The sequence below is a fragment of the Microtus oregoni genome, unplaced genomic scaffold, assembly GCF_018167655.1.
Source record: "Microtus oregoni isolate MIOR12 unplaced genomic scaffold, Mior012 000001F_ref0000356, whole genome shotgun sequence".
Classification (NCBI taxonomy): Eukaryota; Metazoa; Chordata; class Mammalia; order Rodentia; family Cricetidae; genus Microtus; species Microtus oregoni.
The window spans coordinates 8829211-8852810 of record NW_024543060.1 but is presented as its reverse complement, the minus strand read 5'-3'; the positions used below and the strand labels follow the sequence as shown (position 1 = coordinate 8852810).

General features: G+C 44.3%; 1 protein-coding gene across 3 annotated transcripts in view; it reads right to left on the bottom strand.

Annotated features, from left to right (window-relative positions):
* The window catches only part of Entpd4 (ectonucleoside triphosphate diphosphohydrolase 4), a 33706-nt gene that overhangs the window by 2007 nt on the left and 8099 nt on the right, over positions 1-23600 (bottom strand). The window contains exons 2-12 of one of the 3 annotated variants that reach the window (XM_041672558.1): positions 16973-17077; positions 15708-15863; positions 14753-14958; positions 11410-11560; positions 10349-10452; positions 8914-8973; positions 8531-8685; positions 6763-6929; positions 2916-3240; positions 1122-1207; positions 251-412 (exon numbers count right to left, since the gene is read on the bottom strand). In XM_041672558.1, the coding sequence (XP_041528492.1) occupies positions 251-412; positions 1122-1207; positions 2916-3240; positions 6763-6929; positions 8531-8685; positions 8914-8973; positions 10349-10452; positions 11410-11560; positions 14753-14958; positions 15708-15863; positions 16973-16980 (1580 nt within the window). In that variant the 5' untranslated portion in view covers positions 16981-17077. Of the gene's footprint in view, positions 1-250; positions 413-1121; positions 1208-2915; positions 3241-6762; positions 6930-8530; positions 8686-8913; positions 8974-10348; positions 10453-11409; positions 11561-14752; positions 14959-15707; positions 15906-16972; positions 17078-23600 lie in introns of all 3 variants that reach the window. The other 2 variants (XM_041672545.1, XM_041672551.1) reach the window with 2 other exon arrangements.

Genomic DNA, 23600 nt, shown 5'->3' with positions numbered 1-23600 from the left:
GTCACCATGGAACAGACCCTCCTGCAGGGTTAGGGAACAGACAATTGGGACATAGAACAGCACCAGTGCTGTGTGCTGTGGGATGGGCTGCCTAAGAGAACAGGAAGCACTTGGGGAGGGAGGCAGAGAAGACCCAAGTTAAGTCTGGCTGGGCTCACAGCTCTGAAAACACGGCCACAAAATGCAGTCACCAAGAGACAACATGCTTTGGAGACGCATCTTTTGTGACCCTCCCAAGCTCATAGCCTACCTCAAGGGCAAAAAGCGGGTCCTGTAGAGGATCGCCCCCAGCGTCCACTGCACTTCCTTGTCATACACCTGCAAGGCTGTCTTCAGGTTTTTGTAGGTGACAGGAAAGGAGAAGCCCCTGTGGAACACCTCAAACATCCAGGCTGATTTGAAACACTGATACCTACAAATGCCAAACACGGGCATAGGTCAGGTAGGCACCCCTGTTTCAATGTCTCCAGCCTACAGCAGGCCAGCTCCGACCAGACAGCTGCATATGCGCTCAGGTTCACCTGCACACAGGCCAGGTCATCTGTCAAAACTGACGAGCCAGAAACAGTGTCATTTCATCACGGCTGTGAGACACCACCCTCCACGCACCTTCTCCATCATTTACTGAACAACAGCGCCAAGTTCTACCCTCTTTATAACATAATGAAAAGGTGGGAGGATCCTTCTCAGCTCTGATATTGCCTACTCCTAATGCTCTTAGAGGTGGTTTTTGTTTTTGTTTGTTTGTCTGCTTTAACAAACTACTGGACTCAGTAAGTGATGAGCAGTGGCAGTAATAATAAGACCCACTCGCCGCACCTGAGTGACTTAAACCAAAGGGAATTTTATAAACCAAACCAGAGTGGCTTCAGTTATCAGAGGAGTATTGTGAGTGTTGTGGGGGAGGGATGGAGTCTGGCCGAGGGGACAGATGGAAAGGGGAAGCAGCCCACACAACTCAAGGTTCCTCAGGACATGAGCGAACAGGTGCAAAGAACTTCAAAGCTGAGCAGAAAGCCTGTAACGAGAATTCGTCCCACTCGAGGGAGGCCAAGGGTAGAGAAGGACAGTGGGTAAAGAGGGTCAGCCGGCAGCTCAGGACTTGACTGTCCACTACTTACTTCAGCCGATGGAGGTCAGCGTGAGAGGCATACAGTCCTCGGTCAAAGCGTTCCCTCAAGATCGACCACTTCGTTGCACAGTAATCCTAAAAATAATTTCACCCTAAATAAATCATCCCTGAAAGTTTATTTATTTATTTTTTAGTTTTTTCGAGACAGGGTTTCTCTGTAGCTTTGGAGCCTGTCCTGGCACTAGCTCTTGTAGACCAGGTTGGCCTCGAACTCACAGGGATCCATCTGCCTCTGCCTCCCGAGTGCTGGGATTAAAGGCGTGCGCCACCACCGCCCGGCCCTGAAAGTTTATTATTAAAGTACTTTTCCTACTTACAAATGGCTTACCACGTTCACCATCATAACAAGCACAGGAAACACACAAGCAGAACGAATGTTTGTACAGTTAACGTGAGACTCGGGTCTCTAAGTTCCTGGCAACCAGCACACTCTGTACTTGTTCTGTGTCCTGAAATCCTGCCCACGCAGGATGCACTGACCTCTTCAAGCCCATTTAGTTCTTCCGTCGTCACTGCACCAGAACAAACTTGGGCAGAGTGAAACAGCATTTGCCTGCTCAACTGAGTCCTCGGGTCTGGGGCAGCTTGGCCTTGGGTGAGGATGGCGATTTGGAGTTACACTGACTGCTCACAGCCCTGAGCACTAACACAGCTCCTCTCCTCACCTCTCCAAGGTGACAAAGATGCGCTTAGAGAAACAGTGTGACAAGGAGCACAGAGGAATGTGCTCGGCCTGGGGCAAGAGTCAGGAAGGGAAAACATCAGGAATGAAGACACACACGAGAGAAGGTGCCTAGCATAGAAGATACACCTGGCTGCTTGCCATGCTGAGAGGGCACTGAACTGGTGGGAGGAGCAGTGAAGGCTAAGGTCGGTGGATTCAGTCTGTGAAGCTGCAGAAGACTTTAAACAGCACAGCAAGGTGACAGCGTGAGAGCTCAGACAGAACGCAGGATGGACACCAGAGACACCAGACACAGGACCAATTGGACAGCTCCTGGTGAGCTAGAGACTTGGCAAGGACAATGACAGTAGAACAGGAAGCAGGGACAGGTAGAAAAGTACTCACGAGAGAAACTATCGCTGATTATATGGGGTGAAGCATATTACACGGAGGGACAGAGAGCAGCAAAGGGGTTGGGGATGCAACTCAGTGAGGCAGCATTTGCCTGGCATGTACAAGGCCCTGGGTTCTACCCCAGCATTATAAATAAAACATAAGAGCCATGCCTGGAGGTAGGGGACAGGACGGTTGGCAATACTGTCAACTAAGATGGCACACGAGAGAAAGAAAAGTGAAAAACTGTGTATTTGTTTGGAATTATGAAACTCAATGGGTAAAAGATTAGAGATCGAATGTCAGCAGCCAGACAACTATGGCATGGATGGGGCACTCTACGAATCTATGAACCTGGAGGGCAATGGGCTGTGGCTGGAAGACAAGGGTCATCAAGACTGAAGAGGTATGGCAGGGAAAACTTCTGACAAAATGGGAAAGCAAAGGGACTCTGATGGTAGGAGTATCCTGGCTGCTATGTGGTGGGCGCCTGCTGAAAGGATTTTGAGATATGGCAATCATAAGTCAACTTAAGACTCTGGTCTGTTCATTCCTGGTAAACAATATGGCTAGTAGAACTTAGGTCTTCTGACGACTTCCCCCCCACAACAGAAGGGAAAAGATATCACAGGGATGCACTACAACCACCTTTCCCTCCGAGTATAATGGAAGCTGGGCCTGCAGCCCAATGGTCTCTATACAGCATGGATTTTCTTGGCTTGTTACCTTGGCAGCTTTGGTAAATTTAGCAGCATTGTAGTCTCCCCCCATTCGCAAAACATCCTCGGTGCAGTAGTAGAATTCAGAGAACCCATAGAATTCGCTGTTCTGGAAGTGGATTGGGGGCTGGTAGACTCCATTGAGGGAAGTCTGTGTCTCATTGGTTTTGTTCATAAAAGGCTGGAGGGTCTCCCGACACAGGTCGAAGTCTCCTGTCCCCCGGAGGTACAGGGTCTGCCCATTTTGCTGGATCTCATCCTTAATGTCAAGAGGCAAGCAGGGGTCCAGGTACGGAGCATCAGGAGTCAGGCCAGTCTGCTTACCCAGGAGCCTGTGGCACAAAGAACCATTTACCATGAGACCTATGCTACTCCTCACATGGACCCACAGAAATGTGTGTGGACACAAAGGGTTCCAAACCAAGTTAGGAAAATGGTCACCCAGTGTAGTAATAAGAGTGGCGGGGCTGCGTCCCCAGTACTCCGGCTGCCCACATGGCTAGCTTATGCTCTGAAATAACAACACACAAACTGTATTCATTTAAACACTGCTTGGCCCTTACTGGCTAATTCTGATATCCCGATCAACCCATTTCTAATAAACTGTAGCACCGGTCTTACTGGGAAGATTCTAGCCTATGTCCATCCTGGGTCGGATCGCGTGCGTCTGCCTGGGAGCTGGGAGCATGGCGTCTCTCTGAGGCGTCTGCTCCCAAGAGGAGAGCTGTGGAGTCTGAGCTCACTTCCTCTTCCTCCCAGCATTCTGTTCTGTTTACTCCTCCCACCTATCTTCTAACCAATGAGGGTCAAGCAGTTTCTTTTTATTTAACCAATGACCTTCCTCCATCAACCCAGCCCTCCGAGGAGATCCACAATGACATACACAGGTATTGCTGAGTCCAAGGAAACAAGCCACGACCTGACCCATTTATTTATTGTGTGTCTACACCACAACACGTGTGTGGAGGTCAGAACAACTTGTAGAAGCTGGTGGTCTCCTTCTACATGTGGGTCTCAAGGATTAAACGCAAGTCATCAGGCTTGAGCAGCAAGTGCCTTTAGCCACAGGACCATCTCAGGGCTGACCTGACGCTTTTGATTCCCCTCAGTACAGACAGGATGCCTGCTGAGGACCCAGCAACCGTGTGGCCCACATCCCCACTCTGCCACTGCTGCTTGACTTTAACCGTACAGAGCTGGATGTAGCACGACTGAAAAGAAATACCTGGTCCTGGAACACCAGGTTGGATGTTTCAGAAAAACAAGATACACACTACTAGAAAGCTACTGTCAGACTATGCATGGAAGATTAGAAAGCTGGGGAAAAGCAATTCTAGAAGGAGGTGTACCAAACTGCTTGACAACATGTCATTATATTGCTGGTATTCTTTAAACAGAGACAAACTGACAGCTCAATGAAGATGCGGTGTGAACAGGAAGAGATGGATGGAGTCCAGGAAGGCAGTAATTCATAGCCAAACACCAACCAATATGGGCGTGAGAATACAACGTGTAAGGTTTGAGCCGCTTCATCCAATTTTATTATGCCCACCATCATCACTATGAATCAACTACAGACCTAGACTGTAGTGGGTATTATTATTGCTATTGTTATTAATCAACTATTGGCCGAGATGGCAGTAGGTAGTAGCTGTTTTTGCTGCACTACAGGCTCTGAGAAGCCCTGTGAAAAGAACTGTTAGCCTTGCTGTAACTGAGATACGCCAGGCTTGTCACATCCCAAAGAGATACCCTGATAAATGAACCCCTGTCCTCCCAATGTGTGTGCATATTCAAGCAATCAATAAAAAGAAACCAAAGTTCTGAAAATGGAAGCGATGTTCACGTTGGACACCATGACTCTCAGTCTGACTGCTAGAAGCTGAATGCTGCTGGAGTCCCTCTCATTCACTGACAGCCTTTCCTGCCAATCTGCGCATTCTTTAGATCAGGGTTATTCAGAATGGACTTGAGTGCAATCCATAGAACTATGTGCTCTAAAGAAATGAAGCACCACCGTGAGTGGCAGAGATAGGTATGAATTTCAAGGCTCAGTTAACGATATGTGTATACTTATGAGGAATTCTGAACAGTTAAACGTGTACCTCACACTTCTGTCTCAGCTGTCCTACACCTAGCTAACGAGTGTCACTGGACTATACATTATGCAAAGCTTTTTCTTTTAAATTGGTAATAAAACCCAATTAGTAAAACTCAGGAGTCAGAAGAAAAGTGTTGAGTAATTCTAAGAAAGTGAGATTCAAATTTATATTTCTATTTAAAAATTTTAAGACTATTATAAAAATAGCTATCACAAAATGTTCTAGACATAATTTTAAAACAAAAAGCAAGCACCATGGGACTACTGCTGTTGTGATTAACATTTCTCAATTAGCTTTTAAAGTAATCAGAGAATCACTTCCTACTTATGGACGTGAATTCTGGGTAAACTTAAACCCAGACCCAGCTTGGTCTTCATTATGTCTTAGGCCTTCATGGATACATTAAGACTGAATAGGTCAGGGCTGGAGAGATGGTTCAGTAGTTAAGAGCACTGGTTGCTCATCCAGAAGACCTAGGTTGATTCCCAGCACTCATATGGCAGCTCACAACCATCTGTAACTCCAGTTCCAGGGCATCTAATGCCTTCTTCTATTCTCACACATGATGTACAGACATACATGCAAGCAAAAACCATGCACATAAACACAACTAATAACATTTTTGAAAAGGATTAAATTGGCCAATGAAATATACTATTACTTAGCTCTAAGATCAGCATTTCTCCTAAAAAATGTTCTATCAAAACAAACCAGACGCAGGAAGATCAAGGTGTCTTACCTGCCAGATGCTGCTCTTCTGCTTCCAACCCATTCCCCGTTCTGATGACATATTTCAGATAAGTAACACCCTGGGTGGCCTAAAACCATGCAGACCAGGCTAGCCACGAGCCTCTACCGCCCAAGCGGTGGAATTAAAGGTGTGCACCACCACACCCAGCTAAACTTACAACACTCAAGTTGACAGGAGTGGTGCCCTTCTTTTACCTATTTTTCTATACCAGAATTTCACATAAACTCATTTTTTAAAATTTCACTCATAAAAATAGAAGGGATTAAAAGCAAGGAATGATCTTTACTCATCTGATAGAGTGGAAACCTCCCAATCACTCCAGACTAGTTCCCAGATACTAGTCTGGACACTGCGGCTGATTGCAGAGGCCTGGGAAAGCTCAGAGAGTGACACAGTGCTGCTGGTGCCCCACCCTGAAGCTCACACTCAGCAGCTGCCCTTGACCTTAGAAAGTCTCAAATAAGGAATATTCTACAGACATTGGACACTGGTAGATAAGAACCATAGTGAAAGGGGTTAAGAGTAAGGAATGATCTTGAAATAATTTTAGTGGTATTAAAATATTTTTAGTCAGGCACTGGTGGCTCAAGCCTTTAATCCCAGCATTCAGGAGACAGAAGCAGGAGGATCTCTGGTGAGTTTGAAGTCAGCCTCATCTATAAAGTAAGTTCCAGGATAGCCAGGACTATTACACAGAGAAATCCTGTCTCAAAAAACAAAAACAAAACAAAACAAGAACTGTGTGTATGTGTGTGTGTGTGTGTGTGTGTGTAAGCTCAGTATAACAGTACATGCCTGTAAAGATCAGGTAGAGAGAAGATAGAAGAAGAGGGGAGGGAGGGAAGAAAGAGAGAATTTGCAGGCACAACTGTGGGACAGGGCTGGCGGCAGGACCCTGAGGGCCTCTCAGTCCTTCCAGCACAGATCCTGACAGGGATCTAGTTTTGATGAGGAGGGAGCTAGGCCTGCAGTGGTTTGCTGAGGAGCAGCAGGTGCTGTACCTGTTTTTCTGAACCGTGCTGGCAAACAGTTTGTCTTCATATCTCTGCCGAGCGGCATTCCCACCGAACCCGAGAAATGTGGCCACATAGACCCGGTACACATGTTCTGTCTGGTGGACATCACACCCCAGGTTGAATTCAGCTAACAAGTTTTTAGCTACTTCCTCCTGTAGGCACAAGGACAACACATTTTAGTATTTTAAAGCAACTTTAGCTCCAGTTAAAAAAGAAGGGTCTAAAAAGAGTTCCATCTGAGAGCAGCAGACTCTGTCTCTCTACCTCCCAAGGACGCTCTGAGCACTTTCATAATTCGGTTCCTAATTCTAACTAGGGCCTGCAGATGCTGCACATGGGGGTGTCAGGGCTTTCTGAAAAGGAGGTCAGGGCTATAGTTCCTCTACTCTGACCCATAAGTCTATGTATGGTACCCCCTGCTGTGGAAATAGACCCAAACACAGCAAAGTCCTGACATGCAAAGACACTTTTATAAAAACAAATAAACAAACAAATAAAAACCCCTAAAAGGAAAGGCATCTGAGTATGCAACATTAAGGGAGGGTTAAATTAATTAATGGCAGTAATCAATAGTTTATAGAGGAACACATTATGAGCTTTAAATAAAAGGTACAAAATCATACAAAAGATAAAAGCGTAACAACCACATTTTGAAACTATAACAGGAATAAAAATAATGGAAAGAACTTCTCCAAAATACTAACAATGCCTTTTTTAAATTACTAACAATGGTGAATCTAGGGGGAATTTTTATTCTTCTATTGCTCTAAGCTTCCTTTGTGAGCTCTTGGTACTTTTCAATGAGGGTAGAAAGCGTGTGTGTGGTAGTCTCTCTCTAGACTACTCATATCTGGAATGGGAAGTGGGAAACACAGGCTCAAATACTTGGATTTCCAAAGTGCTTTTCCAAGGACTTAATAAAGACAGCAATAACACCCACTGAGTACACACTAGGGAACAGAGTGCTAATCTCTTATCAACCATTCAATGACCTCACACTATAGGACTATTGTTGGCATTTTTTTTCCAGAAGAGACCGGCTCACAGAAGTTATAGGACTTACATGAGGTCACACAGCTAGGAGGAGAGGGGTGATGCTACCTGCTGGGCTTGTCCTACTCCATGGCCCGACTCTGAACCACTACCTGGTACATGATCCCTACTTTGGGGGAAAACAATGTAGGAGACCATACTTTGGTGTCAATTTACATCTGGACAGAAACAGTAACGAGAGATGTGGCAATTCTGGGACACATAAGGAAATGGCGCTGGTGTCCTCTTTGCAAGGACCGCTGAAGACCACAGACCCTGACTGACAGCACTGAAGGGATGGAGGACAGACGGAATGAACCAGATGTGGAGTAACAGGTACCAACATCAATATTTTCCAGAAGAGTTCAAATTATTAATAAATAAAAATGATTCTCCTGATTCTAAATTTAGAAACCTGACACTATATTATTTTTTAAGTGAACGAAGAGAAAATGTAAACAAAAGCTCAAGCATGCGACTGACATACACCAGAGAAGAACTCTAAATTCCGAAAACAAACCAGCTAGGCTCAGTGTACAAACGTAATGGGCTTGGCTGAGGCCTGCCTCATTCTCCAGCCTCCTTCCTCCTGGGTTGAGAAGACGGAACCTCAGCAAGCAGAGTAAGGATGTGCTCAGACTCAGGAAACAAAACAAAAATGGATGGAGACATGTTAAATGAAAACGGAAGCAAACACGAGGCAATCTGTACAGATAATAACCTGCTGTGAGGAGGCAAAGCTTACAGTTTTGGGGACTTCGTACGCTATCTGAGTGGACACGCCTCCCATGTCAAGAATACCGGCTGTCCTTTTCCGAACGATGGCCTCACTGCTCTCACTGCCAGGAACGTTGACCTCCACAACCGCCTCGTCATCTGGAGAGAGAAGGGTTCACTCAGCAGGCACTTCAGGAGGCACACTCTGCTTTGAAGACCATGCAGTCCATCCTCCCGATGAGCTCAACTGTGCTTTAGACAGCAGCTCTGCCTGCCCAGCCCCCACACTAGCTATCTCACAGCACTCAGCTCTTCTGCCCTTGGTCATGAATTATGATTGATTGTAACTTCCAACCAGAGCACTAGACGAAACCAACAGGCACTTACCCTCCTCAATATGCTCAAACCGCCCGAGGACAAAATTGATGCCAATCCAAGCATACACACCTAGACATTGCAGAGCAAAATAAAGAAAAATCAAGTTTTAAATCTCTGATCAATTTGGTCTGCGCAAGCTTCTCACTTATTTTAACCCCTGACATCCTGAGACAGAATCACCAAATAACATATTTCTACTGATATTTTATCTTCTTAGTGGTTTTACAAGAACTCTCAATTTTAATACTTTTATCAGGTGTATCTGTTGAAAATATAAATTCTATGGGGATTCCACACTGACTTCCCCTAATCTTCCCTCTATCTTTCTCACCTACAACAGCTGCCAAACCCCAGCCTATACATGTCTGCAGTCCCTACAGTCTGTTTTTATCCATCCCCACTGCCACCTTGACTGGTGTCTTTATGCAGTGGAGATGACAAGCTAATCAGTCTTCCATGGCAACCTCCTCCATTCTATCCTGTTGGACTGGTCCACAGACCAAGTACAAAGTAACAGGCTGATAATTGAAGATGTATCCAGTGTTCAACATCACCACCACCTTTCCACAGAGCCACAGTCCAGCAAGAGAAAACCCAGTGGTCCACAGTGGCATCCCCTCCCACCTGCAGTAACAGTGATTGTTAACCCAGTGGTCCACAGTGGCATCCCCTCCCACCTGCAGTAACAGTGATTGTTAACCCAGTGGTCCACAGTGGCATCCCCTCCCACCTGCAGTAACAATGATTGTTTCTTTTCATCAGGCCATGCTTCCTCTACCTGCTCAGGGAACTTCCTCTACTCCCCTCCCAAGGGTTCAACTTAGAACCATTACTGGGCAGGGGGAGGAAGAGACGCCTTTCTCTTTCAAACTCTCAGGATATTTTATTTTCCTGTATCTTCCTTTGTGTGCCTAATATGACCTCTTACAATTCTGAGGGCCTTCTTTGTAAGGTGCTCACTGCTGATTGGCGCATTCTGCATTTCCCGATGCCTTCCCATAGGGAACACCTGCTGGAGCAGTGAGTGATCTAGGAACAGATCCCATACTTCTAGGTCTCTGCTCCTAGCAAACCATTACATGGACTGGTTGTTCCTTACTCAAGTGAAATAATTTGTCGGAAACAGAATTAATATTTTCTCAGTTTATCAAAGGCAAGAATTTCTCCTTCCTAGAAGTCAGAGGTTCATGGCCTAAGACTTTTTACCAGCCAGGCAAGGAACACAGTCTTCCTCTATCAGTTTGTTCAAAATACAGTCCCTAAATATGGTAAGGACAGATGAGGCATGTTTAGCAGCTTTAGGGCTGTATCATAAAGACTGGCTCTATAGGGCACTAACTTAGTCATTAAAGTGTCTCCAGTGGTTCAATACAATACACAGTGGGGAGGGGCCTGTGAAGTGGGGGCCCCCTCTCACTCTGTGAACTGAAGGTCTGATACCAACCTTCTTGTTTCCCTGAGATGACTTCAGCATGGGAGTCAGAAAACAGGAAGTCAAAGTGCACAGGGATGTCGGTCAAAAGGTCCTCCAGGATGGCTTTCTGCTGGCTTCAAGGCAATCCCAAAATTTACATGTCAAAATCATATGCTTGATTTTTTTGTTTTGAAAACAAAAACAAACAAAAAACCTTATGACTCTGTTATATCCTATATGAAATAACTAATTGTAAAACTAAAGCGATTCACTGAAAATAAATTGCTTATCTCAGGAATGTTCTTTTCCAAATGAAAAAGCTGTGTAAATCGTGTGATTCTTGGCTTACTGGGAAGAATGCTTGTCTAGCATGTACCAGGCCCCAAGTTCCGACACCAGCACCGTATAAACTGGGCACGGTGATAAAAGCCCATAACCCTAGCACGCAGGAGATGGAAGTAGGTAGAAGGATTGGAAATTTAAGGTCAAACACAGCTACATATTTAGTTTGGGGCCAACCTGGGATACGAGACTGTTGTAGGATATTTGTACACTGTGCAAAGGTGTATTCCTGTGATTGTTGAAATAAAAAGCTGAACGGCCAGTAGCTAGGCAGGAGGAATAGGTGGGATTTCCAGGGAGAGAAAAGAAGAGGAGGAATCTAGACACGCAGGAGATGTCAGGAGATGGGGAAAGGAAATAGGAGGGACAAGACTGAAGAAAGGTAACTCCATGTGATAGAACGTAGATTAATATATAAATGGGTTAATTTAAGTTACAAGAGCTAGCTAGGAACAAGCCTAAGCTAAGGCAGAGCTTTCAAAATTAATAAGCAGTCTCCATGTCATTATTTGGGAGCTGGCATGACAGAGAAAGACTCACTGCAGGTGACTCTGCCCCCAAGCCCCACAAAGTTAACCTTATTATTTTAATCACAAATAAGTAGATTAGAAACTCTTTGGTGAGGTTTAAGAGAATAGCTCTGAGACTAGTCCAGACTCAAGAAAGGATTTTCAGTGTCTAATGATAACAGTGATGGAGAAGAGAGCAGCAAGCCGCCCCTCCCAAGGTCCACCCTCCAGGCAGATCACCTTTCAGGAAGGACTCTCATTCCAGCAGTGCAGAGAATGTAGAGAGGTGTCTCTTTGTGTTTTGCCCGTGGCACATGTTCTGCAGCAAAGTTCAGAAGTGGAGAAATGTAATCGCTGACTTTTTCTGGAGAGGTAGCAAATTCTGAGATGCCTGCAGAAAGGGAGAGTCTGCTTAGCAGGGACGGGGCAGAGCTAAGAGTAAATTTCTTCAGTGTGCTGAGTCTGTATACTAGTTCTGCCTGTTCCTCTGCTTCCCCACACTCTGCTGAGGCACGAAGGGTTGTTACACGCCCTCTTCTTTCATGGATACTTATCCAACTAGCATCTTTTACGCGTCCCACACAGAAGCATATTCTTGCCCTTGAGAAATGTGTTCCTTTCTCCTCAGGCAAACTCCAATGGCTGCAACACCATCCACACACCATAGGTCTTCAGATTGTAGCACCAGCCGCCAGTGCACTCCCAACCTTCAGGTCAGTACACAATGGCTGTCTAATGCACATAGCACTGCTTGTCCTCACAGACACCCCGAACATGACACGTGTTCTGCAACTGGTCCTACAGATCTGCCTCTGCTGCTGTTCTACTTCTGCTCTCCTTGTTTCTTTGGACACTACCATCTGCTGCTGGCCTAGTGTAACCAACTACCTTCCAGGCTCCACCGACCCCTCCATCTCCTACCCCAAGGGTGCTTCGTTTCTATTTTAAACCCTTCTATGGCTCCTCTAACCAACTCAGACAAACTCAACTTAGTGATACATAGCTACTCACACAATGGCCCATCCTTGTTTCCTCCCCAGTCCCTTCCTCCCATCTCAAAGCAGTGAACTAACACTTCTGGTAATGTAACCTACTGTGGCCTTCAGGCCTTTGAGTCCCCAGCAGAAAGAGCCTTCTCTTCCCCTACCTCCTTTACCCAGCCAGCTTATACATGCCTATCTAACAACTCCGTCTTCCACAGAAGTCTTACTTAGTAGAACCCCGATGGAGACTAGCTGTGCTGACAGCCCGTGCTCACCCTGCTGCTGGCTATCTATTCACCACACCAAATTACTCACCTGTCTCATTACAACTGGCCAAGGGCACACACTACATCTTGTTCAGTTCCTATCCCAGCACCGACAGTGCCCGGCAAGTGGAGCACTCAGAACATCTCTTCAGTGTTTACTACTAAAAGTGAGTGGGAGCTGGAGAGATGGCTCAGCAGTGAGAGCACGGGCTGCTCCTGCAGAGGACCTAGGTTTGGTTCCCAGCACCCACATGGTAGCTCACAACCATCTATAACACCAGCTCCAGGGGTTCCACTGCCCTATTCTGGCCTCCCTAAGCACTCACATATGAACATACATGCACTCAGACACATACATGACAAGCAAATGCATATTTTTAAAAAGAAACTGAGTATTTACAGCTGTCACTGACCCTACACTATCAAAACAACGGGGGCCTGAAAAGTCCCACAGTTTCTTACTTCACACATTACAGAACTGTAGACCCCTCAAGATGGTGAGTAAAAGGAATCAGCAGAAAATGGAGTAAAAGGCAAAACTTTGACTCTGCACACAGAGCTATTTCAGTAGAAAACCAAATCCCAAACTAACCAGAACCTATTTTTTAAATGCTTAGAGCCTTGTTTATATTAATTCTGGGAGACTAGGAGTCAAGACAGAGCATTGCTATAAAAAGGCACACTGAGGTCTACTTGGACAAGGACGATGCTAAGCTTCTAGCGTACACCTCAATGGGGCAGCGTCGTTCAGCTGATCCACCCTGTGAGGCAGAACCATGCTGAGCCTGTTGTGACTGAGATCCTGGTACACTTCCATGAGGACATGGGTTTCCTGCTCTCCATGGAGGTGTACAGTTAGTGCTGGGGGCTGTCGTGTGAGGCTTGGAAAAAGGCAAAGTGTTCTACTGAGCTTGAATTCTGAGTCTCTTGGTAAATTTTTATATGATTATACTTTTATTATTTTAACCCTGAAGATGTTTCTCTATTAAGCATACATACAAAATAATGGAAAATTAAGTTACTACTAAATATTAAAATCCCTATTTATGGAAATCCATTGATGTTATTTATGCTTCTCAGATGGAAGGTAATAAGCTTTATTGATTATTACTTATCAATATTCTACTTTAAACTTTTTATGTCACATTACAATTATCTGTACTTATGGGTTATAGCGTGATGATCAGATACGTGAGCAAAGAGCAACAATCAGAGGGAGCAACTAGCACGTCCATCTCTGAACACTTACCATTTCTTTTTGTCTTTCTAACATTTAAAAAGATAAATTCATTGGATAGTCTGCATTTAATATTTAGGTACTCACACACAAGTGAAAGATAGATGTTTCTGTTACGTTCTACAGCCTACTGTCTTAAATCAGATCTTACTAAATATTGGGCATGAGATAGCCCACTTGAAAATGCTCCATTCCCAATGCTTCTGACATGGTGCCAACCATGGGCAAGGCGGAGATCCTGAGAAGGTGAGAGACTGCTGCTTAAATCATTCAGTGAGGAAGTCAAGACTCGACTTCACAACGTTACACTGGTTTAGAAATCTTTAAACACTGGGTATATTTACATTCACTTTTTTAAGTCCCAAGGTTACCTTTATGAATAATCTAGGACATAAAAATACATTTGGGTAAATGGAGCCTAGTGACCTGAGGCAGAGGACTGGATGCTGAAGGTCAGCCTGGGTACCTTAGTAAGATAATGTCTCAAAAAGAAAGAGTGGTGGGGATATAGCTTGGGGTAGAGTACTTGTCTAACATATGTGACCCTTAGTATCAATACCACAACCAGAAAAGAAAGAGAAAGGGGCAAGGGAGGTAGGGAAGGAGAGAGGAAAGAGAAGAAAAAAAGGGTAGGCAAGGATGGAAGACAGATATCTGGGCAGTACTTTTTAAAAATATCACTAATACATACCAATATTTAAACAAATAATATGCTAATATTTAAAGTACACATTGTTAGAAGTTATTGAAAATGTCTATCTTTAAGGAAGAACTACCAAATAGGAAAAACAAAGAACAAAACCTCCACAACAATGTTAACTAGCATGTGAGCCAGACATCGTGGGGCTACAGTGATGATGGTCACAGGTGACCCAAAGGACACAGGCTGTGGAGGTTTGATCAAGATGTTGGCTACATACACAGAACAGACAGAAAAGGAAATAGGAAAGGAAACAAAGGCAGCCATTAGGCTCTGTCTCGAGCTCAGAAGAGGGCAAGGCAGTGTGGGGTGAGAGGAGAGAAGAGGACGTGAGCGGAATCACAGGATACTGGAGCCCAGAACCCGGTGCCAGTCCTCAGCCATTCTTATCACGTACCAGGTTTAATTTTCATCACCACCGGCTTTCGGTTTTTGTCCCTCATCTGTCTGATGTCCAGCAGATCATGAGGATTGCCGTTGTGCCGAGGCCAGCAATAGACAAATATCCGAGAGCCGCTACTGCCGCAGTCCACCACAATGCCATAGTTCACGTTGGGGTTGTTGGTGTCGGTAGCCTCAACGTCTGTGACTCGGGCCAAGTACCTTGTTCAGAAACACACAAGTGTTGTCACTTAAACAGAGTATCGCCCACTCTAACAGAGAAGGCGCCCTACAGAAGTACCACATCACGACCGCCATGTTGTGTAATGATCTCTCTCTGGCACTCCCTTCATGGCCAGATGATGAGTAAAAGGAAGACCAAACAAAGGCTGCCCACAGGGAGCCCCTCATTCAGGTCTGTGCTAACTTCTCCTTAACACAGCTACAGGCTCCAGAGAGAAAACTGTTTCCAAAGTTCAAACATTAACTCAGAAGGCAGTTTAAAACAGGCAGAAGGAGCTCCTGACTGTCCTATCCCAGGGCCTTCCCTGCAGCCAGCTGTCAAGTACGTCCATGAAGGCTAATTTCCTAGCAGGCAGTCAGCACAGGGCCCAGTTCTCACAGCCACATGCTCCTTATATGCCAGTCCAGCCATATCAGGACAGTGCCAGAGCTGACCGTTCCTGTCCCTCTGATGTTAGTTTGCTGGTAGTCTAACCACGAGGGCGGCACTGTCCTCTGGGAGGAAGGAGACCCCAGAGCTACCCCACCCCTTCCCACCATGTGAGCTAGGACACGGCTTTCACCAGATACAAACTTTACTGAAACCTAGCTCTTGGACTTCTCAGCCTTGAGAGCTACCAAGAAAACAACTCTGCAGCTTATACGCTGCCCTGTGTTCTTTTACAGCTGCTGGAACACAGTTGGCCAGAAGGTGTGAATTCCTTCTAGAACAAATCTTTATCTCTTACCTTTGAAATTTCTTGTCCTTCGACAGCCACCCATACTTGCTGCGTATGATGACAACAGAGAGGTACAGAAGGGACACAGCTGCAGCCAGGATGCTAATGACGATGATCTGGCGTAAACTGGTGTTTAGGAATCGAGGACAGCCCACTGGAGAGATGCTAAAATGCCAAGAAGCAGGAAAGAGACAGGAAATGCCAATCCTGAAATTCCGAAGAAACAGATTTTAAAACAACATACTTAGATGAGACCTGGCCTCACCTGAACAGGTGTTCAGCACGCGCTCCCCCTGCTGCTGTCTACTGGAGCCTGCTCTTCCCATGCTCCAGGTTGCTGTTTGGTTATTGAGCACATTACTATAAAGTGGCATAATGAGAACAACGCCCTGCTGGTTATGATACTCCGCATATCCCCCTTTCTTGGGGGTAATACAAAATTTCCTGCCTTTTTCCAAAAAGAAATCTCGTTCATAAGTTTATCCAGATAAACACAGAAATCTATAATGAAACCAGTTTAAGAATGAGGACACCAAGGGAGACTGAGGACACAGAAACGGCAAGCTGCAAGCCACCCCATAAATGCCAGCAGCCTAGTGGATGACACATTGCGTATTAATGAGCCAATGACTTAGGAGAAGTGAGGTTTTCTTAACAAGCAATTCTAGAATAAATTTCTCCCCAATGGCCCAATAATGGGAAAGACAGTATTGCCATAATGAAGTCAATAAGGGAACTCTGATTTCAGAAAGAGTCCCCTGAGACATGTTTTATAAACAGGAAGGATTCAATTTATGTCATGAAAAAGAAGCAAACTGTAGAGCCATCAGCAGGCACTGCCTTTAGGGTAAGTTTCATTACTTCATACTTTCTATCTTTGTGTTAAAAAGTCCTTTATGGACTAAAATCTCTCACTGAAGGAGTACACTGCCAGCCCACTGGAAATTCCCTTCCTAAGAGTTGTGAGGACACTCCATGGCATCTGCCTTCCTCAGAGGCTCTAGACAGCTATCCTATGCTAATATAACATCACAAGATACCATGTGCTTGCTGAGACTGCAATTTACACTAACCCTTACAGAGCTCACCTGGCTCCATTCTTTCTGGACAAGGGCCGTGTTGGGCTCTGCAAGACCAATGGCTTTAGAGCAGTATAACACAACTTCAAACACTTCTCTCTTGGGATTTAGATTTTTCTTCTCTCTTAAGACCCATTATTTCTTCAGCACCAAAATCTCAGGGTTTACAGGCTAGTGACAAGGCTCATCACTCACCTTCCCATACTGAAAGGCCGCGGACCAGGCAATGTTGTGGGAGTCAGTTCTTGTCACACACAAAGACAGAATGAGAGCTAGGGTCTTCATGGAGCCAGAGCTTCCCTGTTTCAGGGTGAGAAAAATCAAGAACAGTGAAATCAAATAAAATGTCTGTGGTTCTACAAAGTACATGGTTAAACCCAGCCACACATCATCTGACTGTGATCCCTATGTGGAGACCACTGGGTTAGAGCAACATGTTTGTACACCAATTTCATGCTGCTAGAGATACCGACCTCAGTCAAGAGATACTAAGAGTGGTACAAGTTATTACTCCAAGCATCCCTATAATCTCAAATTTTCATGGCATTGCTGAGGGATAATGGTCTATATTCTGTCAATTATATTTTAAATAAACACTGATTGGCCAGTAGCCAGGCAGGAAGTATAGGTGGGACAACCAGACAGGAAGTAGAGGCGGATCAATGAAAACAGAATTCTGGGAAGAGGAAAGCTTGGTCACAGGTGTGACCCAGCCACAGAAGAAGTAAGATGTGACTGCCTTGCTAAATAAGGTACTGAGCCATATGGCTAACAGAGACAAGAATAATAGGCTACTATAAGTTATAAGAGTTAATAAGAAGTCTGAGCTAATAGGTCAATCAGTTTAGAACTAATGTAGACCTCTATGTGATTTCTTTGGGACTTAATGATTATGGAAACCAGGCAGGACAGAAACCCTGACAACGGGGCATGAAGTAATTATAGCACTGAAATGTTAAGGAAGATTTGGAGGTGGGGAACTCAATTGGAAGCATGCATTCACTTGATGGACTACTCTGCTTTGCTGTACAAAGTTCAGTGTGAGGTGTCCTGTCCCTGACAGTGCTCCATCCTGTCACCATCCTCACTCCTCCAGGCCTCAGCCCTCATGTCACAACACCAGGGACTCTTCCAAGCTGCTGGAGTCTGAGGATGGTTGCAAAGTTCTCCTTGTCTTCACCTCCTGGGGCCTCCGAGGCCTTCCACAGCCTAGTCAGCTTCTCAGCTCTGTCATCCTGTGGGGGATCCTTGGCTCTGTACCAAAGCTGCCTGTTCTTGAGTCCCCCAAAGTTCTGCCTAGGCTCTATTCTTTCCTAACTCAATGACTCCTGCTCTGACTCCATTCCCCCTTAATTTAATGTTTCTGGCTCAGCTTCATAACCACAACACTTATCAGATAACTTGTTTCTTCAACCCAGCTCCTCTTCTGAATCATGCACACATCCACCTTCAATCGCCATGATCTCCATCTGGATGCTGCACAACCATGATCCACATTGCTAAGACCACACTCCCCATTCCATGTAATCCTAGCCATGCTCTCCTCTGTCCTGATTCTCATGCCAGGCTCCTCCAATTCCCAGTATCACCATATTCCCCATCCAACTTCTTAGAATCCTTCCCTGAACTACTGCTTACCTAAAACCTGTCCCTTTCACTTATGATTCCAGTCCAGGCTCTCTCCTTTTCTCTGTACTGTTTTCTACATGAAGACAGGCCAGGACTCAATATCTTCCAGTGGTCCCAAGTTCTTCAGACAAATGCCGAAGGCAATCCTGTGACTTCCAGCCCTGCAGGCTCTGACCTCACCACCTGCTCACCTCTTTTCCCAGCATCCCAGATGTACTAGCAGCCCCCACCAGCTTCTAGGAGTGACTCACTCTGGCCTGTGGCCTCTCTGCCCTCTGCTATGGAGCAATCCTTACAGCTTAACACCTGACCTCCTTCAGGTTTTTACTCAATGTTACCTTCTAAAGGATCAGTAAACACACATATTATTTTCCATCCAGCTCTCATCCTTGATTTTTCTCCTTTAACATTGACCTTTTTGGTGCTTTTGTTTGTTTTTTTGAGACAAGGTCTCTCTACACAGCCATGGTCATCCTGGAACTGACTCTGTAGATCCCGAGAGCTGGGATTAAAGACGTGCCACCACACCTGGCACAGTATTGCTAAATACCCACAAGAGTGCTCACGGTTATCCAGTCTCCTAACAGCCCTTTGGGCAGGGAACGCTACTGTGATGTCTCACAGATGAGGCAGAGAGGTGAGACTGGGATCCAGTGTGTGACTCACACTGCCGCCCTGTCCTCTAACACAGCATGCATGTGGAGTCTCCATGTCTCCTGTGCCGTGATTCCTGCTCTAGAATGATGTCACCTCTAACACACCGTGCATGTGGAGTCTCCATTTCTCTTGTGCCGTGATTCCTGCTCTAGAATGATGTCACACGGGACCCTTAGCTGACTGCTGCATTCAAGTCACCCAGCTCTGGGAAAGGGCCTAACAAGGTGGCAAGGGTCAGAGTTCTGGGAAGAAAAAGGCTCTTTTCAAATCAAAGAGAAACAACTGTTCCCTATGTTTCTCTCTCACTGAGGGAAAAAGTCCTAACTCCTCAGATGTGGAAGAAGGCCCCCAAGACCTGTGTGGCTCATAAAGCAGCTGCCTGCTATGTGGGGCTATTTAAAGGAACTAAACGAAACATTTCATCCAGACGTAGCAGCACAGGCTTGTAACTCCAGCTGTCTACCTGGGCGATAGAGTGAACGCAGGAGTAGCCTGGCGAAGCTAGAGAAGCCCTGCTTCCGATAAAAAGTAAAAAGTAGGCTGAGGATATAGCACAGTTGAAGTGTTTGCCTAGCATGGGTGAAGCTCTAGGTTTATGCCCACTAGAACAGATAATAATGATAATAAAATTAAATATAAAAATGGAAATATAAAATGTTTGAGATCTTCACTGCACTAGCCTCATTCTAAGTGCTCAAGAGCACACATGGCCTCTGCATTGTCTGTGCCAGCATTGGACATGGCCATCACAGCAAAAAGCTCTTCAGACAGCATCATGGGCCCTAAAAGGCTCCCACGCCAAATGCAAACTGTGGATTCCTCAGCTTCTGTAGAATATCCCTCTTTGGGGTCTTCGGGTGGGATTCCTACAGCCCTGGGGCACAAAGGGAGCATGAGCCTCGAGGAGCCCCTCTAACATAGCAGGGAACTCTGGGGTTAAAGAGTTGTTGACTTCTCCTTACAAGGCCTTTCAAGGCAAGGACAAATGTCTGTACACAGCGATAACAACTAATGGCTAGGAGTGAGAACTATAAAGAAACACACACACACCCCATTTGCACTGTGCAAATAAATAAATGTAGTTAAAAACTTCATTTAAAAAATTCATATAAAATTTAAAAAGTATTTCAAGTAATGAGACATTTAAAATTAGTTTTAATGTATAGCTACAGAGAAACCCTGTCTCGAAAAACAAAAAAACTTTTAAAAGCATTTTAATATAGTGAGAAATTCAATGCTCTAAAGATTTAAATATTTAAAATACCCACTAAAAGGAAAAGTGATAATATAAGCAAATATTGATAGAATCTTAAAAGAATTAAGGCCTTTCTCCAAATGATAGCAATACCTCATACCACAAAAGAGAGAAAATATAATTTTAAACCTTCCATATGTTAAAACAACAACAAACCCTTCTCAAACACACATACATAGCTTGGGAAGGTAACATGTGTCACTTGAGATGAAAGGTAGCCTTTTTGAGGCTGGAGAGATGGCTCAGTGGTTAAGAGCACTGGTTGATCTTTCAGAGGACCCAGATTCAGTCCCGAGAACCCACATTGAAGAGTCTGTAATTCCAGTTCCAGGCGTCTGATGCCCAGAGTTCTGATGGCAGAAACCTCCAAAGGCACCTCCATTCATGCACACATACCCACATGCATGCATACATACATACATACATACACACACACACACACACATAGTTAAAAGCAATAAAAGTAATTTTTCTTTTTTACTAAAAAAAGTAGTCATTCTTTACTTATAAAGCAGTCACATGAAGTAATAAAACATGCACTAACACAAAAACGGGCAAGGATAATAGACGTTAACGTAAGAAATGATGCAACTTCAGGGGTATCCAGAGAGACAGAAGGAAAACAAGACCTGACAGCTATTAGACTCATAAAAGTTTTAGGAGCAAGGAGTTGGGATTATAAAGTACAGTTGGCTAGAATCTGAGCAGGTACTAACCTTGGGGCATTTGAGTGACATATACAAACAGGCTCAATGTCTATATATATGTCTATATGTCTAGAAACTTACTCTTGGGAAATAATAGGATGAAATTTGACTGAAACATGTACAAAACATTGTACTGCTGTCTACTGCAAGGTTGGAGATGACACTCAGTGGATGTATATATGCCTTGCAAGTGCAAGACCCTGGGTTCCTTCCCAGCACTATAAAAACACATGGAAAGCTAATGTGACTTATGGTGGTGAGGGCATGTTTACACATGGGACAAAATATGACTATTAAAGGTGATGGTGTCACTCTATACTTGACTGTCAAGAGCACCACCATGTACAAATGAGAAGACTTCACTATACAGAGAAGAAACATGAGAAACAATGTTAACAGTGTTGTTTATTTCTGAGTGGCAATCAGATACCTGGCAATCTGTACTTTGTCCCCTAGGCTCACCCATGTTTTCAAAATGCATATATTAATTTCATCATCAAAACAAACCATGGAATTACTTTTGACAAACTACCTGTGACTGATGCCTTCCCTCTTTTGGAAATATGAAGAAAGATTACTTGAAAAACTCAAGACTAGGGCTGGAAAGATGGTTCAGCAGCTAAGAACACTTCTTCCCCTTGCAGAGGACCTGGGTTCCAGTCCCAGCACCCACATGGTGGCTCCCAAACACCTGTAACTCCAGTTCCAGAGAATTCAATGCTTTTGACTTCTGATCTCTATGGGCATCAGACATTCATGTAGTGCAGACATAGATGAAGGGAAAACATTCACAAACATAAAAGAAAAATAAATTTTAAAAAACTCAAAAAAAACTGAAGACACAGGAACTGAAATCTGAGTACAAAAGAATCGATGACAGCTGTGTGATAGTTGAGCTAAGAACCAATGAAAAGAACATTGCTAAAGCTTCTATTAAACATAAATTAGTCATGGGAGAAGTCATTAATGGCTCAGCACTACGAACATAACCATAAGGACAAACAAATCAAATCCCAAACAATACTAATATCCAAGAAATGATGGAGAAAACAACTAACAGCAATGTTAAATTCTATGGACTCTTGGCTATGTGCACTCAGAGCCCAAGAAGGCTGGTACCAGCCGGAGGTGTAGGTGGAGAAGAATCTGGGTGGGGTCAAGAAAGGAGAATATATTTCTAAAAACTCAGCATACTTAGCAAACTTTATGGCATCTGGTATTTGTCTTAGGATTTTCTTTTTCTTTTTAAAAAGATTTATTTTATTTTTCTTTATGTGTATGTGTGCACGTGCCTGTGGCAGTCAGAAGGGGGCATGAAATCCCTTGAAGCTGGAGTGGTTATGAGCCACCTAATGTGGGAACTAACTATGAATTCTCTGGAAAACCAGCAAACATTCTTAATCATGAGTGATTGAAACTCTTCATCCCCGGGATTTTTTTTTTAATGCATGAGAGGATTTTGACAAAAATGTCAGTTCATAAATTATTTATTACTTTCAGTTAGGACACATGTAAGGCTGATTGTTGCCAAGAAGTCACAATCCTGTAACTTGATCTTAAGATGTAAATTCCAATTGCTGCTTGAGCATGAGGAATCCTGACACCAGAGTTCAGGCATGCAAACACCTAATAATGCTATTTCAAACAAGTTCTAAATTGCACCATTACCTTTGTAATTTTAGCTTCAGGGTTCTCCCTGGCAGAATAAAGCCTGTGGTAGTTTAAATAACAATGGCTTTATTGTATTTGGATGCTTAATCATTAGGGAGTAGCACTATTTGAGAAGGATTAGAAGGTGTGGCTTTGTTCGAGAAAATTTGTCACTGAGGGTGGCCTCCAGGAGTCTCAGCCTCAATCCTGACTGCAACTGGAGAAGCAACCTAGAAATAATAGCCTCTGACTGCACCAGGAGGAACGCCCATCTGAGTCCCTGGCTATGGGCAACTGAAGGAACAATTACAGAAGGCGCTACCCTGCTTATACCTGAAGGAATAATCAAAGGAGCCACAGATCCCAACTACATCACTTGGAGGGTTCGAGACACCTCTGAAACACAGGCTCCACCTGTTCCAGTTGGAGGAAGAGAAGGGTAGACAACAGGGTAAGAACATACTCAATGGCATAAAGAGCAATCCAGCACCACCAGGAACTAGTGGTTCTACAACAGCAAGACCTGAGCATCTTAACACAGACGAAGCAGAAAAAAAGACCTTAAAAATAACTTTATTAAGATGAATGAGGCCTTTACAGAGGAAATTAAAAATTCCGTTAAAGTGGAGGAAAAGACAAACAAAAAATTGGAAGAAATCAACAAATCTCTTAAAGAAAATCAAGAAAAAGCAATCAAACAGGTGAGAGAAACAGTTCAAGACTTGAAAAGGGAAATAGAGACAATAAAGAAAACACAAAACAAGGACAGTATGGAAATGGAAAATCTGGGTAAACGATCAGGAACCACAGAAGCAAGCATAAACAACAGAACACAAGAGATGAAAGAGAGAATCTCAGGTGTTGAAGATATGATAAGTGAAACAGATACCTTGGTCAAAGAAAATGTTAAATCCAACAAATCCTT